The 18,049-nt window shown below is 43.6% G+C and overlaps 2 protein-coding genes across 3 annotated transcripts; one reads left to right on the plus strand and one right to left on the minus strand.

The window, feature by feature from the left end:
* Positions 1–743: 743 nt before the first annotated feature.
* lnx2a (ligand of numb-protein X 2a) lies at positions 744–13,220 on the minus strand. Of its 2 annotated transcripts, XM_035526650.1 has the most exons (11): positions 13,061–13,220; positions 10,539–11,071; positions 7,637–7,857; positions 7,404–7,541; positions 7,117–7,316; positions 6,440–6,832; positions 4,293–4,469; positions 3,759–3,936; positions 2,476–2,701; positions 1,340–1,498; positions 744–1,151 (listed from the first exon to the last, which is right to left on the minus strand). In XM_035526650.1, the coding sequence occupies exons 2-11, from the start codon at positions 10,940–10,942 to the stop codon at positions 1,016–1,018; spliced, it is 2,232 nt and encodes a 743-aa protein (XP_035382543.1). In that variant the 5' UTR covers positions 10,943–11,071; positions 13,061–13,220; the 3' UTR covers positions 744–1,015. The 2 variants fall into 2 exon arrangements, with proteins under 2 accessions (XP_035382543.1, XP_035382544.1); XM_035526651.1 differs by lacking the exons at positions 10,539–11,071; positions 13,061–13,220 and adding an exon at positions 9,329–9,471 and having other exon boundaries at positions 745–1,151.
* Positions 13,221–13,504: 284 nt separating this feature from the next.
* Positions 13,505–15,411, plus strand: si:ch211-140b10.6 (protein POLR1D). Its single transcript, XM_027008091.2, has 3 exons — positions 13,505–13,628; positions 14,303–14,377; positions 14,497–15,411. The coding sequence occupies exons 1-3, from the start codon at positions 13,555–13,557 to the stop codon at positions 14,858–14,860; spliced, it is 513 nt and encodes a 170-aa protein (XP_026863892.1). The 5' UTR covers positions 13,505–13,554; the 3' UTR covers positions 14,861–15,411.
* The last annotated feature ends 2,638 nt before the right edge of the window (positions 15,412–18,049 follow it).

The raw sequence follows: 18,049 nt of genomic DNA on the forward strand, positions 1-18,049 counted from the left end.
CATTTGATAACAATGATTGATATGCCATTATCTGTAAGAAAAGTTCAAAAATAGTAAAGGCAACTGTTAAATATTCTTACTGTCTGGCTATCTTTCACACAATGCCAATGAGGTAGGTAGGTGACTATATAAATAGTTCTAGGAAAATTTTCAAAGCCAAATTTGAAAATTAATGTGTTTGATTTTAACTTTACATTTTTTATTTTATTTTATTTTTTAAATAATGGCTAGCTATAGCTGCAAATACTTTAGTCATGATTCATACTGTATACCTATGCATTTTGATGCTTTAGAGAAGTGTTCCTAGAATTGTTTTATTCAGCAATGTATGTTAATACGAAGGCTCCAGATATACCTTACAATAAACTATCAACACCTTGGTCTAATTTAACGTCTATCCCTGCACAAAATGAATGGTACAGCCTGATTTCCTGGCGTTTTGTAAAGCATAGTGGGAGACTGATTTTGTCCCTAGTAAAAATTCAGACCTCCGTCAATATGTGCAAGATGACAAAATCAGAGCTCTAGTTTCATGCTGCAGCCATGTGCTCACACTCTTATCCACAGAGTATGATCTCACACATGTTCTGTGTGAAAGGTTTATTTATTAAACACCTGTACACATACACATATTCAAACAGTCACACTCGCACCTGTATTCACCCACATACACAACATACAGAGATAACATATATCTATCTACCTATCTATTTATATCTACACATTATATATATATATATATATATATATATATATAAAAACCCCAGCAGGGTAGATCATTGGACCTTGACGCTGTGGGGAGGCCTCGAGGCTGCTCTCTGGAGGGGCGTGGCCTCATGGGCGTGGCAGGGTTCTCTAAGGCCTGGTTATTTCAGCATTGATTGAAGCATTCAAGTTCTGAGACTCACACTGACACTACGGTGCCTCCATGGCAGGAGCGGTTGTGGTGGTGGTCGGAGGGTTTACACAGGGCCGATAAAACGCTCGGACGCGAAAGTGGTGTGGAGCGGTCTGGCTACGCCAGGCTGCCAGGCCAGGAGACGACGGTGAGGGCCACCCGGCTGCGCTGCTCCTTCAGCATGGGCACCAAGGCGGAGTGACTCATGCCCACCGTGGGTATGCCGTTCACCGCCATGATCATGTCACCACACCTGAGGCCAGAGGCAGCAGCACGACTCAGCATCACGCCACAGTCAATTCGCTCACACACATCTATACATCAATAAGCATTGGAGGTTCCACCAAATCTTGTGTACACATCCAGACTCAGTTAAAGTATAATGAAAGGCAGTATTACATTTAACATTGCAAAGAAGGCAGTTAACAACAGTTCGCTTACTTCAGGCGTCCATCGTAGTAAGCAGGCGTTCCCAACACGATGGTCTTGATGAAGAACGCCTGGTTGCTGTGGTTCTCCTCGTAACCCCCGACGATGCTGAAGCCCCAGCTGCCAGGGTGACTCCGCCTCAGGACTATTTCGTGGCTACTGTGAAGGTAGCTGAGTCATATTAAAAGAAAGAAGAAACAACAATTTATCGTATATTTCAGAAAGAGAGTGTAGGCATTTTTGGCAAAAGAGGAGAAGATACGGGGCTGAAATGGATCTAGAGCAAGAGATGGACATTTCAGGTCCACAGATGGTCAAAAAAGAAGAGACAGCTGCAGCTTGGGAAGAGGAGGGGGGAGGACAGGGAAGATGGGATGGAGAGGGTTGGCACGACGACAGGGAGAGAGAAGGAGGCTGAAGGACGCGGAGGAGAGGGGGGTGGCGGAAGAGAGGGAGAAAAAGAGGGAGAATGAGAGACGGAGGAGACAGCACTGAAAGGCTTCTGTGTCCCAGCCTCAGTGTGAGCCGAAGTGAGAAAAACAGAGAGAGAGAGAGAGAGAGAGAGAGAGAGAGAGAGAGAGAGAGAGAGACAGACAAAATGAGAGAAAGCGTGATTTCACAACATGCCACTTTCAGCTGATGAGCCAACAGCATGCACTGCCCTGCAAATCCCTTTGCTGGTCACATCAATGTGGCATAAATCTCCACAGCACATGAGCAGAGATCCAACGGGAATGTTTCGCAAGCCCACTTCATCGCGCCCCACATCCTTACCTCCGAAACGGAGGTATAAGACACTTGCATAAGAACACGGGAAATAAGTAGGTGAATTTAAAACGTGGCATGCCGGTGGCCCACCCCACGTCGCTTGCACTCATGTAAATTTATTTGGATCACAGCTCACCAAGGAGAAGTGGCTATTTTAAAGCCTCCCAATGGATCAATTGTTTCCAGTCTAAAAAAAGAAACGTACATCCTGGGAAGTACACCCCATTAAAGGCTACGTCATAGCCATGAATCTGTGTCTCTGGATCCGCTGCTAGGGGACGGTGCAGCTAAAAGCGGCATCCATCGTCTCATTCCTTCCTCCAATGGCTCCCACCTGGCGGAGTGTTCGTCACGCCCCACCTGCGCAAAACGGACCTCACCTGGGGAGGCCGAGCCACATGACCCAAGATGGCGACCAGCTGGCGTCGTAGTCGCTCTCGTGGTGTGGGAGTAGCCCCTCGTCCTGGCCCGGACTGTCTGTCATGCTGACCTCCAGCGCCTTCAGTTGGACGGAACAGGAGGCGGCGCTGGACTTGAGCGTGCCCACTGCTTCACTGTGGCTCAGGGAGGTCAGGTCCTGGCCGTTGATGCTCAGGAGTACGTCGCCTGAGTGGAGGAGGAACATAAAGGCACGACGCTGAATGGACGCAGGATCAACGACTCAGAGCAAAGGGAGGCCACGGCTAATGTATATTAAGGCATTTTATCACTGACGTTTTCCACCCTACACTCTCTTGAATTCATTTTTCAGTCCTGGATTTTGAAATTAATGACAGTTAACTGAACCAGTTATGTAACTGATTGGACCCTTTGTCATTACTAACTCCTAAGCAAAGGGAGGGTGGAAAATCTATTGCACATTGATATGACTTGACTACCTATGCTGTGAGACATAAATGAATACATATAGTTATACTTGCTTCGGTTAAAGATTCTAGCACTGGGTTTTGGATTTAAAGTCCTTAGATGAAAACCTCTGCTTTACCATCATGATCTAAGATGATTGTAATGTCAGCAATGACATATTAGAACCTTGGTTGTGGTATCCATGACACTAGCTGTAACTGTAATAAACCTTGGTTGTGGTATCCATGACACTAGCTGTAACTATAATAAATCTTGGTTGTGGTATCCATGACACTAGCTGTAACTGTAATAAACCTTGGTTGTGGTATCCATGACACTAGCTGTAACTGTAATAAACCTTGGTTGTGGTATCCATGACACTAGCTGTAACTGTAATAAACCTTGGTTGTGGTATCCATGACACTAGCTGTAACTGTAATAAACCTTGGTTGTGGTATCCATGACACTAGCTGTAACTGTAATAAACCTTGGTTGTGGTATCCATGACACTAGCTGTAACGGTAATAAACCTTGGTTGTGGTATCCATGACACTAGCTGTAACGGTAATAAACCTTGGTTGTGGTATCCATGACACTAGCTGTAACGGTAATAAACCTTGGTTGTGGTATCCATGACACTAGCTGTAACTGTAATAAACCTTGGTTGTGGTATCCATGACACTAGCTGTAACTGTAATAAACCTTGGTTGTGGTATCCATGACACTAGCTGTAACTGTAATAAACCTTGGTTGTGGTATCCATGACACTAGCTGTAACGGTAATAAACCTTGTGATGGACGAACAGACAAGACTTACCCCTTTTGATCCTCCCATCCCGCGACAGGCAGCCGTGTGGCTGGACGCTTGTCACAAAGATGGGCAGCTCGCCGCTTTTGCTGCCCCGCCCCCCGGCCACCGTCATCCCCAGTGACTCATGGGGCTCCTTCTTCACTGTGATGTGTTTCTCTTTGCAGGTCACACACTGGGAGAGGTCCTGGACACATGCACACCGTCACACACACCATGGCAATGTAAATCTTTTCAGGGCAAGATAAGAAAAGCAGAGGAAACCCCTTTTTCTTTAAGTGGCATTGATTGTGACCGTTATCTCTCTTACGTCCAGGCTGTCAGAAGTGCTCCATCGCCACAATCAATGCCATCATTGATCCATTTGATAGGAGTAATTAAAACTGCGGGCACGTGGCAAGACTGGAGGCAAACCAAGAGCTCATGGAAACAAGGGTTGCCTAGCGGAACCTCCGTGGTGGAAAAGATGGAAATAGAATCTGCAGTACACACGCACGCACGCACACACACACACACACGCGCGCTTCACTGCTGGGGACTCACCCTGTGGGTGGCGGAGCGGGTGAGCTGCAGGTTGGGGCCCGGGCTCAGGGCAGCAGTACGTGGTAGGGGCACAAAGTGTTCATGGTACCAGCTCTCGCGGGCCGGGTTGGATCCCGCGTGCACGGTGACGGTCTGCTTGGGCCGGCTGATCAACAGGTCCACCCTCTCTCCACTCGCCTGAAGGGACGGTGCCAGCACACAGTTAACTAATAGTGCCCATAACACCTCAACATTGATCCACAGGAGCTGACCAGGACCAGGAGCTGGTGCTGTGTGCAGCCTCATTCTGCCCTGTTAAATGGTCCTGTGTGTTCAGTGCTGGCAGCACTGGCATAGACCTGGTGTCAAACTTTCAAACCTTTCTGTGCTTTTTTCACAAATAAACTGGTTCTCGGCCACCAAAATCGGTGCCAGACTAGACTCATAAACCTGTGATGGAAGTGGTTGCAGGGTCATGTTATTCAGATATTCAGTTATTCAGTCCCCATTTTCCAGCGCATATAACCCAAAGTTTTTTTTTGCCAGTATTTAATCTGCCAAGAAGCGCAAGTTAAAAACTACACACATTCACAACATTAAAAAAACAAAGCAAACAAAGGTCTTGCACACAATCACTGGCCATGACAATCCCTCTTCACAGTGTGGAGACAAGTGCTTCTTTATTGTCAGATATACTCTCAAAGCAAACTAAAATTTGCAAACAAAGAAGGTTTTTATACAATCTGTCAACTTTATCCAGGCTAGGGAACACCCACATCCAGACATGCAGTCCTTCAGCTCTCAAACCAATGGAAACGTAGCCCGTTTTTGTAAGGGTGGGAACCAGCAACATTATTAGCATGGGCACTTTGTTGGTGGAAAAATGGAGAGAGAGAAGCAGGCACCTAGTCACAGGTCGTGTTCAGGCCACTGGCGGTAACGCTCGAATCAGTTTCTCTCCTTTCCTTCAACTGATTGTGCTTCCGCGGTGTCACATGGCCCCAGTGTGTGATTGTTTGCTGCACCAGCCTTGTTATTAAGAAATACAGTCCGGATCGGCAGCGAGAACTGCTTGTCTGGTTCTGCATGATTTTTATGCATGGGACATTTGAAAAAAGAAACTCCTTGACTTGTCCAGATGACTTTGTGCACGATGGCTTAAATGCTGGTATCCCCCACTTCTGCATTTATATCTTATTAGAACCACTAGAGCATCTGTTACTTAGTCAGCCTATTTCAGTTCAGTTGTACAGTGCATTGTCACAAAGCTACTTTACAGAAATCTGGTTCCAGAATTCTACTGAGGGAGACAGCGGCAAGGAACAACTTTCCGAAGAAGGCATGACGAAGAAACCATGACAGGGGCCGAGGGTCCAAAAGGGAGCCAGTCCTAGGCCTACAGGTCTGCTGCAGTCTCACCTGCTCTGACATCTCGACTGAAACAGCTATCATGCCATGCCTCTTTTTCTCTATTTAAAAAGAAAACTCCTTGACTTGTCAAAGTGACCCTGTGCAGACTAATAGTGATAAGTTCCAACCGTGGCTCTGCATTTATATCCGACAAGCTGTAATGGTAATGACCTCCCATGGTAGTCGCCTACACTCTTGTTCACTTTGACAGTGAAGCCACACTGACCCAATCAGCTTGTACACCATGCCTCTATATAACAGCTTACATACATCCTCTCTCTCTCACACACTCTCCGGCTCTCTCGCTCTCTATTTTATATTTTATATATATATATATATATATATATATATATATATATATATATATATATATATATATATATATATATATATATATATATAATTACGTCCTCTAGGGGTTAGACGTAATAAATATTTTTAAGTGACTGCACACTCAACCCCAGTCCAAACAGTCCACATTCCCTCAAAATGAACAGAAAACTATATTTAGACACCCACACCCACACAGAGATATCTAAATATCTATATATACCTCTCTATCTATCTATATATCTCCATATATATATATATATATATATATATATATATATATATATATATATATATATATATATATATATATATATATATATATATATATATATATATATATATTTGTTTTCAAACAAAGAAGGCTACAGAGCACCCACACACACATCTCTCTCTCTCTCTCTCTCTCTCTCTCTCTCTCGCTCTACCTGTATGACCTGGGCAGCCTGTTCGGGAGTGCCGTGTCTCAGGTCATGCTCGTTTACCGCCAGCACCCTGTCATTGCTGCGCAGACGCCCATCCTTTGCGGCCAGGCCTCCGTCCAGCAGGTCCAACACGAACACGCCGGCTTCGTCCGTGCGCCGTACCAGCTTGATACCCAGCTGCTCGGCTGAGTCGCGCTTGTGCAGGGTGATGTGCACGCCCCCCGGGCTGCCGTCGGGCGCAGCGGCGGCGGTTGCCGGGGCAGCAGCCGGGGTGGCCGGCGGGCGGACAGCACAGCGGCGCTCTCTCAGTACGGTGAGCTGCAGGGTGGCGCACGGCCGGGCCAGCGTAGAGCGGGCGAAATTATGTGGGGTGTTGCTAATGTCCACATTGTTCACCTGGACACCCAGGGATGGAGGCCAAAGGGGGAGGGGGAAGAGAGAGTGTGGTCACCTCTGAGAGAACAGCACTGTTTAATACAGAGCACAGAGGCAAATGCAGCTGTCACTGTACAGCTTCAGGACATGTTGATCTATCAAATGAGTGCTCAAAGAACAGTTTTTGATCTAAATATATCTATGCTGACACACACTGGGTTTAGAAACCAATTATGCATTTTTTTCCTTGCTCCATTTAAGTAGTCCAACCACAATGTCAACTGAGGTGTAATAACAAACATTACCTGCAATATTTGGTCACCAGCCAGGAGCCGACCATCTCGAGCGATGACCCCGTCTCGGTACACCTCCTGGATCACAATGTTGATAAGTGGAGTTTCGTTTCCCCCAACAATGCTTATACCCAACTCCACATATGGGTTTGATCGATGAACCTCAATGGTGGTGATTTCGCCTTCAGGCAAAGCTGGCAGCTTCATGCAACCTAGGCGCCACAAACAGTGCATCAATCACAAAGATCACCTGATGTCCCCATTACGAGCTCCGGAGAGAGTACATAGCAAAGTCATACCCTCCTCTGCAGATAAGGGCAGACACTCAACAAAGTCCCACCCGGAGGAGGCAGAGCTTCCGGTGCGAAGGAGGTGAATGCAGGGATTGCTGAGGGGACGCTTCACACGAGGAGGGACACACTCCAAACCATGGACGCCTGTCAATCAACCACAGACGCGGATCGATCACGCACACACCCACAAACGCACACTTATGCTGCTTCATGCAGACAATCGTACTGAGGTAACTCACTGTCCTCCTCAGTGCTCTCCTCGAAGGCAGGATTGTCCACGCCTGGCTCGTCTGTCCACATGGGCATGCTGCAGGCATTGGAGCCAGCAGGGGGCGACGACATGCTCTCCCCAACCTCAGTCTCTGGGGATTTGGAGGTGTCGGTCACCATGACCCTATCTTCCCCACACTCTACCTGGGGGCCCTCCAGTCCTTTCCTTTGACTTTGTGTTCCTGGACACCTGTGCCCACAGATGCATGCAAACAAACACATACACACACACACACACACACACAAACAATTAGCTACCCAGTTTTTATAACTATGTAGAAAATACATGAGTTCTCTAAAATTAATTTTAAAAAACGTTAAAAGAAAAAACGTTATTATATACTTTTAAAAATAATTATTAAAATTATTAATAAAACCATAACATTATGGATCAATATGTGTCCATTTAACATTTTCTTTTCACAAAATGGCATTCTTGCATACATGTAGTAGAAAAAAACTGGCAGTGGTTTTAAGAACCAAGATCTGGTTTTCTCTTGTATTATTGAAACGATTCTTGAATAGAGATAACACATTCCTTCACTCAGTCAGTAGAACCCATTAATCACTTAGTGCCATTGGTAGAGAAACGTACTGCAGAATTTATCAGAATATATTCCAAGAACATGTAGCAATGTTTATTATAATACTGTTGAACTGTTTTGAGAACTCCAAGAACCTATTGAAGAAGTTATGAAAAATATTCTTTACACTGCAGCCTAACTAACCAGAATAACTATACATCAGCATATTAATGACTGATAAATGATGTCCAAACCACCCAATGAAATGAATTTCATATCAGTCAATTTTATACCACTTGCCAACACTGGAACAAAGTTCAGATTTTTGTGGCATACAGTGGAGTTTAAAGTCTATCAAACCAGCCACAATAGAGGCTCTGGAGACAGTGGAATCAGATTTGTAAAGTCGGAATTGTGCAAATGAAAATTAGTACCCCATTTCGAAACTTTTTTTCCCCCCAACTGTGAGTCAGAACGATATATGATGGAACCCTTTACACTCTAAATATAAACACACAACTCAGAGTTGTTCAATGCAGTTCGCTGAGTCATTCCCACCGGCTTTCCTATTCAGAGCTCTCTTCATGAGGTTCAGGAAGGCTGTATGACTCCTGCACCTTTCCTGAATCTTTTAGAAAATGCTTCCTTCTCTGCAGGTGAGTCAGTACTCATTAGGGTAACTCCACTGTGATCTCCAGTGCCTTGCTGCAACCAGTCCCAGACACTGTGGCTTAAATACAAAGGAATCAAAACAAGGGATATATTTAGATGCCTGGCACACAATATATTGCCTGTTTAGAGATAGTGTCTATGGTAAATGTTGAGTACCTCCACCTAACAAAAACCCATATTATGTTTGCGTGTCCAGTTAAAGACAGAGGTACAAATATATGATAACTGAAGAATCGCTCTGTCCCCAAAGCTTCTCCGGTGAATCCAAACTGGGAGGCGCTCTGCCTCAGCCGTTTGGCATGGGACGGCATGAACCACATGTCACAGAGTCACAGAGAAAGCCAAGCCTAAGCACAGCGAACGCGCCAAAAGCCATTTCCACTGCAGCCTGGCCCCCGAGTCAGAAAGCCATCGAGCTAATGTCACAGCCTACGTGAAACGCGCTGCTGCCCCACCAAAACCCACCCAGGTTGCCCTTGGCAGAAGCGGGTGAAAAGGTCCCTGGAGTTGAAGTTCCCTAGCATGGCTGCAGAAATCTCCAGGCTGTAGACAGCGCGCCATATGCCTCGGTGGCGACGTTAATCTCCCCTCACATGACTAAGGGAAAATCCCCAGAGAGAAGCGTGTGGACTGAAACCCATCCATGGGGCCCACACCCAGAGATCACATTGCTCAAAACATGGCACATGACACAGAGCTGAGACTGGGAGACTGGCTGCACCAGAACATCCTGAGCATACAGTATGCTTTAGCACCCTCTCAAAAGTGAGCAGTTATGCATTGCACACACGTTATGTCTCTATGCTGTGTTTGAAGTGTGTACTATAGCTCTTCTTAGAGCAAACAGCCCTTTTCACAGCATGAGAATTGTAAAAATAGCATCACAGAGCCCTCACAGAGCCAGTATATTTTATGATATCCATACTTAGCTCTGTAGTCAGTCGAGATTTGTGACTCTGTGCAAGAGTGCAACAGTTGTAAAAACTTTGCTAGACTTGTAACAACTCTCTATATATTTATATATGCTATATTTTAGTTTATTCATAACACCATAAATCTCACAAATAAAACTGTTAATAATAATAATGATATAATTGATAATATAATTAATAACTATAATCATATAATAATAATGGATAAATAATACTTGATCGTTATTTATAATAGCACATATATTAAGTAATAATAACATTACCTCCATGAGTAATATTTTAAGCACCTGTTGATTGAGGTGTGCATGATCACGGTTGACTTTAAGGTGCATAAGTGTGCGTGTGTGTGGCTTCAAGTAGCTGTGCTTCAGGTGCATAACTCTGTGTGTGTGTGTGTGTGTGTGTGTGTGTGTGTGTGAGTGGCATTAAGTACCTGTGTTTGAAGTGCATAACTGTGTGTTTGTCTGTGTGTGTGTGTGTGTGTGTGTTTGGCTTTGAGTACCCATGTTCGAGTTAGCATCACTCTGCATGTGTGGCTTTGAGAACCTGTGTTTGAGGTGCGTAACAGTATGTGTGTGTGTGTGTGTGGGTGTGTGCATGTGTGTGCATGTATGTACATATGTTGTGCATGTGTGTACGTGTGTGGTTTTGAGTACCTGTGTTTGAGGTGCATAACAGTATGTGTGTGTGTGTGTGTGTGTGTGTGGGTGTGTGCATGTGTGTGCGTGTGTGGTTTTGAGTACCTGTGTTTGAGGTGCGCCTCCAGGTCGCAGCGGGGCATGCTGAGTGAGCAACTAGGTGTGAGAGGGCATGTGACGGACAGCTTATCTAGCAGCTTGTGCACCAGGATGCTGGAGCGCCGGCAGCCCTGCAGCTGCAGCCGGGCGCGATCCAGCGGGCAGAAGTCGCGCTCCTGCAGGAAGCTGCGCAAGCACCGGGCACAGAAGGTGTGGCCGCACGGTGTGTCCAGGGGCTGCACCAGCGGCTGCAGGCAGATGTGGCACACCAGGTCGTCGTCCACCTCTAGCCGGTAGTTGTACAGGTGGTTCTCCCAGGCCCGGTGGATCTGGCCACACTCTGAGCACAGGGCCTCCAGGAGGGCCTCACTGACCACGCCGGCGTCTACCCCTTCCCCCAGACTGCCCATGGCACTCAACACAGGCTGCAACTACACACTTGGCTGACTGCTTTACGGAGGCGCTCGCCCCATGGGCCTCGGTGGTGGCGGGAGTCAGGCAGAGGTTAGCTGCTCCCAGGGAGGCAGTATGACATCACTCTGGAAATTTAGAAGGCAGATGGAGATGGTGGTTATGGTCTCTGATTCACTCTGTCTTTGTTTTTGTGTCCATGTGTCAGAGGAGAGATTACGTCGTGTGGCAGTGCAGGGTAACTCATGTACACTAATCTGACATGGTAATCTCTCACTTCCTTGCCTGCTGATATCTTCCAATCCAACAGAGAGGGAATTATCTGGGATTAAAGCAAAGAGCACATAGACCAAAGAGCGAAAGAAAGAAAGAAAGAAAGAAAGAAAGAAAGAAAGAAAGAAAGAAAGAAAGAAAGAAAGAAAGAAAAAGATATTTGATGGACAAAATGTTTGACTGAAGAGAAAGGGGAAAACTGAAAACGAAAGGACTTAAATTCATGATTTAAAATTAAATAATCATTTACTCTTTGACAAACAGAGAGTTAAAAAGAATGGAAGAAAGACTGTACAATTACAAAAAATATACCAATGTAAATTAAGCATCGCACTTTAATGATTAAAAAGCCTGTCTTAAAATAACAAAATAAATATTTATTTCTTGCCACATGTACTTTCCATTTAACGCCACATTTCAAACTCTTTGTCTCAATAGCGCTATTCACTGTAAACACCAGTGGCATGTAGCCACAGATGACTGTACCTCCACCCTTCACATGCATCTAAGGTGACGGTGACCAACAATCCTGCATCAGCCCCCACCGTTACCACCCAGGTCCTTAAAAGCCACAGAGCAAATGTCTGCTGTATCTGGGTCCATGTCTCTGGGTACCTGTCTCTATCTCTTTATCTTACAGCTGGATATGAATAATTCATGAGGACACAAGGCTCCTCTGTTCCCATAACAAAGCCTTGTCATCATCACGTCACACACACACACACACGCACACACGCACACAATATTGCAAGGCTCCAGTGGGCCTGAGTTTTAATGTGGACATTACTCTGTATTGTTGTAAATGAAATACCACCAATGCATTTAAAGCTCATCCCATTTTAAATAGTAGAGGGCATGTTAAGAGATTCCATTACATTAAGGCCCATTTAAAAGCCTTCGTGTACTATACAGAAGAAATAATATTTTCTTTCTTTTTGTTTTATGTAGCACATTGTTTTTGCATCTCTCTCTCTCTCTGTGTGTGTGTGTGTGTGTGTGTGTGTGTGTGTGTGTGTGTGTGTGTGTGTGTGATGGCTGAACAGTCACCACTTCAAGGCCAGTGTTCTTGTTATATCTTTTCGGTTGTCATCAACTCTCTGAGCTAAGGCATGCCTCTGTTGATAATGTGTCTTTGTATTGCTACAGTATGTCCTTGGCTGATTATGGGACTTTGCTTAGTCTATTTGGTAAATAAACCGGCATCATTAATAGACCATAAACCAGCGAAAACAGATGACCGCCAGGTCGATTCATTCCAGAGAGCAGAACCTATTTTATGAGCTTATAGAAAGTGCAGTCATTTCTGGAGAAGAGCCCACACTGAGGTAAAGACAGTGTCTTGGTCAGCAGCAAAACCAGCATGAAAAACAATGACAAAATAATGACGTCTTTCACATTTGAAGCCCGTTTTCAATTCATCATTCCTTCCTACAGGCTTTTTCTCGCAATCGCGATCGAATTCACTAACCTTAACCCAAGCATTTTCCAACATGATTGTCCACTAGCATGAAGAAAACAACAAAAATATATCTATAGGCTTTGTAACTATTGTTGCCTATATTGGTGGGAAAGAGAGACATCGTCTAATTTCCTAGTCTGTGTTGAATGAAAATGTCATACCTTTTCTCGACAATATGAAATAAAATAAAAAAAAAACACTCAGATGTGCTGTCTTATTATTTCTAGATGAGCTCGACCATCGTAAATATGCATTTGACTATCAGCCTCTTTTCCCTTTGAACGGTCGTGGAACCGCCAGCAAAGGGACAACACCAGCTAATTAAACAGCCTCAATTCAATAACTGAAACTACAAAAATATTAGGCACAGTATGCATTATATTACCTATTCGTGCTCTTCCTTCGTGTGGTGAACTCTGGTCCCGAGAGGGGGACAATAATAGACCTCAGTCACATCCACTGCAGCCTGCTGAGACACCGCATCCGTCCGTCAAGACGCCCCCGTTTCTGTCTCGGCCATAAGATTTCTATGGTCTCGGTCGCTCCACTTCGGTCATTCAGCTTTGAAGGCGGGCGTTCATGCTGTCAATCTAACAACAAACGTGCCCTTTGACGTGCCTGATGAAAATGCGATCTATATGTTTTAGTCAAATAGTAGAATTTTGCTATTCGTTTTTTTCATCATTTTTCTTTCCCAAACCACGTTTATCACGTTTCCGGTCAACCTTGTATTGCCAATGTTATTATTAAACTAAATGACTTAGATATTTTTCAATCTACTTGAAGAGTAGGACAGGAACTAAAATAGTGCGATGTGGTCCTAATTGGGTCCTCACACCATGAACGAAAACACGGTGCTAGTCTGTAAACACAAATTGAATGGTTTCAAATGTTGACTGTGTAATCCGTCATATTTTCAAAATGGATATTGACAATGACAGTGAACTGGAAAGGTAGGCGATTCTAAGGGATATGGCTACGTGTAGAAGTTCGTTTTCACTATGAACTCTTAATTGTAATGCTAAGCTAATTAGCTAGCTATGTGGTTTGCTGTGTTTATACCCGGCTTAGCAGAAGTAAATAGTTGTAGATGTAGTTTTAGCTTAACTAGCTAGCTAGCATAATCGAAATTCTACACAGCTAGCCAACATAAATATTGTAGCCGTCTGACTTATTGCAATCTTATGTTTTATGAATAACCACTTTGGCAAATAGTTCACTAATAAGCTAGCTAGTTTGCGCTGCTGTTTCCGACGTGGTTTGACGTTTATTGGTGTGAATGGTGTGAATGGCCTGACGCATTACGTTGGACGGTTTATGTTCCGAAGGCATCAGCCCCATTAAGTGCCAGATGCGTGATCACAGGGTAGCGCGACTGGGCATCAGCTAGGTTATATGTCTGGCTCGCGTTTGTGCGTGCGCGCTCACATGCGCGGACCTCTTGTTGAGTCAGCAGTTACTCCAGCACCTGTTTCTGAACAACGGTCAAAGAGCAGCTGTTAGGACAGTTGGTGATGCCAATAAGAGGCGATAACTGTTGCCGTTTTTGTACACGCATGTAAATGTAGTTCTTGTCATACAAAAACTAAAAAAAATATTATTATTGTTATTATTTTTTACTTTACAGGCGCGCAGTTGAGGAACTTCTCAAAGAGGCCAATAGGGCTAGGGTGCGTGCAGAAACCATGGGTCCAACAGGATGGTAAGTCAGAATAATCGAAACGATCCCAACGACTATGAATCTGATGTGATCCATAATGATCTTGCTTTTCTTAGCAAATGGTTAAATACAGACTATGGTGCCCTTTTGTTGTCTTATAGGATGAAGTGTCCTCTAGGAAGCACAAATAAGCGTTTCCTGCTGAACACTCTCCGATCGTCTGCTCTTGATCGTCGATCTGAGACCCAGGCGGCTACAAGACAAAAAGGAGAGGAACGGCAGTGTGACGGTGCTCGAGAGACACGTCAGAGACAGGACAAAGACCACAGCCATAGAAAAGACAGTGAACACAGAAGAGAACACACTAATTTTCAGTGTTCAAGACACCACACCTCTTCCAGTAATACTTTGGCATACAGAGAACATTCTCTTAATCGCTCCAGCCAATCAAAAAGGACACGCTCCCGCTCACCTGTCAGAGACCAGTCGGCTGATAAAAAATCCAGTGACAGGCTTCAGAAATAATGTACTACTTTATAATTTATTTATTTTTTTTTATTAAGCAGTAAAAGGTACACAGGAGTACATGTTGTCATCAATCTAGATTGGTGCTCTTTCTGCTTAGATCTGTTATCTGATACAAGATTTTTATCTTTGTTTTCTCAGTAACAAGAACTATGTAATGGCTTTTTTGCTTTGTTTTGGATTTTTTGTTTGTTTGATGTGTTATGTGTGATTTGTTAAGCTTTATCAGTCATTCAATGAAAAATACATAAAGTGTTTAAGTGATGCATTGAAAACTAGCTGTTACTCTGAATGTTATCCTGCTGCAGTTGTGAGCAGACTGAAGGATACACACTTTAGGTAGGGGCAGCAGTCTGTCATCCTTTTGTGGAGTGACTGAAGTGTCCTTGGTGAAAGTGTACACTGTAGAATTTCACTGCAGCTATGAATTTAAGACAGCTGGATCAAGTAGTGCACATGTATTTGTTTTTTGCATTTTTCTGTGATGCACTGTTGTACGTACTATTGTACATGTTTGCTGAATATAGTCTAAATAAATAAATATTTCAATATGTATTGTAATGTTATAGTAAATACCATAGCATTGCCTTTAATGTATACAAAAGGTGCAGGGTTTCCACTCAGGCACATTAAATAGTGGTTTCATTTGAAAACTGTTCGTTCACCGAAGAGGATAGAAAATAAAACGTTAAAAAAGAATCAATTTTGCTAGCAAATAGCTTATCAGGGTAAGCTCTCTCCATTAGGTTACATTTTTATTTGTTCTTTCCATACAAATGTTGCAACCTCTGTCAAATGATGTGATTTATTACACTGTTACGTCCCTTGCATGGACAACGTTGAATTCAATTTAAATGTCATTATCATTCCTTTTACGTTACTCTCTGTATGACATTGTTTGCCCAGGCTTTCGTCGTCGCCACAAGGTAAGCATCTTTTATCGCCTCGCTTTGACATGGATTACGTATGTTCCCATCAGTCTAGCAGAGATCTTGTCTTAAAAGCAGGTTAAAAGGTTTCCGTGTGATACGCCCCCTCCAATTTCACTTGAACCACAAAATAAAACTAACGAAAGCTTTAAGCTTTATTCGTGTCATGCCTGTGAAAAAGTAACTTTGCGTCGAAAAACTGAAGCGCCTCAGTATTTGCGTCAGTTTATTAAATGACAAATGAAAAGTTTAGCACATGCAGCATTCCTCAAACCTTCTTTAATGGTCTAAGTAAAGCAATATGTTCAGCTGTGAGTTCCTCAATATTAATATTATTAATGTTATTTAATAATATTCCTCATATTGTTCTGAGGACCCTCGGCTAATTCACTCTGGATTAAGGAGTGCACGCGTCACTTATGAGAGCATAAACCCCGAAAGGGGACCATACGTTCTTATCACCCTATTTTACACAACTCCGATATATATATATATATATATATATATATATATATATATATATATATATATATATATATATATATATATATATATATATATAAACATTCTAATTATCTATCCTTAAGGATAAACTGACATTTTTACTTTTTGACCCGAATAGCATTTTAATTGCCACCCAAGTTCATGTACTGATCAGATGGTCAATGCTTCAAATTCTGTTTCCTTGCTGGCTGGGTAACGCTACATTACATATCACTTAAGACCATTACGCTTCTCATAACTTCCATGGATATACCATCAAACTGCATCTCCTCACTTACGCTTCATAAACCTCATTGTGCGTCTCCAGCATTGGGGTAATCGGCACGGATAACTGTTTCCTTCCCTTTCAAACCAAAGTCATATATAAACACCATTAAGAGTCGTTACATGGACTGGTGTGAGAGGAATGGGTTTACTCGAACTTTATGGTCAAGCACGAGAGCCCCATTTAGATATCAGGAAAAAGTACCATTATTGCTTTTGAAGAGGTCCATGCAAACACAGCATTGTATCACAGATGGCCATGAGTAGGCCTATTTGGCAGGCAGTCGCATTTTAAAAGGTGAAGCGAACTTAAATCGGTTTGTATTTGTTGTAATGTACTTTTATGTATAGTTCAAAATATTTTTTTTGGTATTTATTTTAATGACATTTTTCCTCAAAGGCGGTTTGTTGCGTCCATCGTCCTGAGCATTCTCGAAATGCGATGGCTCAGCGTACGGACAGTGTTGAATGCATCCAGTTCATGCGCATCTCAAACTCTCTCTCTTCTTTCGCACTTCACGATAATTGGTTTACACCGAACATCTTGGTTTTATTTAAACTACGAGGGCTTTAGTTTAATGGACCGAGTGCAGGTGTGCCTAATGGCAGGTAAACCCACAGGGACTAGGGAAAAGACGTAGGGAGGGAAATGTTTTCTGGTGATTGTTGTCAGTGTCCATAACAGGCCCTACATGAGACTGAGTTAAATGGGCCATTTGATGTGTACATTTTGGAAGTCTCAAGCGTTGCCGTGCGCGTGCAAAACAGGGGGTCTTGGGGCTCAGGCCAGTGTTTTCGTGAGTCATCTTGCTTCGCTCTCCTTAATCTGTTAATTTTCCTAAATCTTTTACTGCTTTTTCCTATTAGTTTGCTAACTGTGAGCAGTTATTATTGCACATCTGGGACAAATCGATTTGTTTCCCTTATTCGTCATGTCTTGATAAGCCAATTACCGTAACAATGTAAATCGATTGATAACAGTCCCCTTTGCAGCATATTCAAACGAATCATATCACAAAATATATCACATATTCAAACGAATCATATCACAAAATGTGTAATAGCCCATTTCAATCACATTTGACATATGTGTTACACATGTGTTAGGGTGCGCGAGACCTGAGCTCCCGACCACAGACCGCATACGTAGGAGGCGTTCTCTCGCTTACCTGTATCACGAGACAACTGCAGGTGTAGCCTTGATAGTCATGGGCAAACAAAGATGTTTGTTAAAGCCATTGATTTGAACATGGCCAGTCCTGTTCAATTATTGGCGAACCGCGGGGCTGCCTGAAGGAGACACGTTTAAAAAAATGCTGCGATTTGTCGCGGCTTTGTGTAAACACTGACACCAATGGATAGGTGAACCAGGGTCACATGGTGTCGGTGACACACCTATGAAGGCCTAAATCGGCGCCAGACGTTCGGAACGCAGGTAGAGCCGAAGTACTACGCAGAAGCAGGGCACAGACACATGTGCAGTTATATAGGG

This window comes from Electrophorus electricus, chromosome 5 (assembly GCF_013358815.1).
Source record: "Electrophorus electricus isolate fEleEle1 chromosome 5, fEleEle1.pri, whole genome shotgun sequence".
In the NCBI taxonomy this organism is placed as follows: domain Eukaryota; kingdom Metazoa; phylum Chordata; class Actinopteri; order Gymnotiformes; family Gymnotidae; genus Electrophorus; species Electrophorus electricus.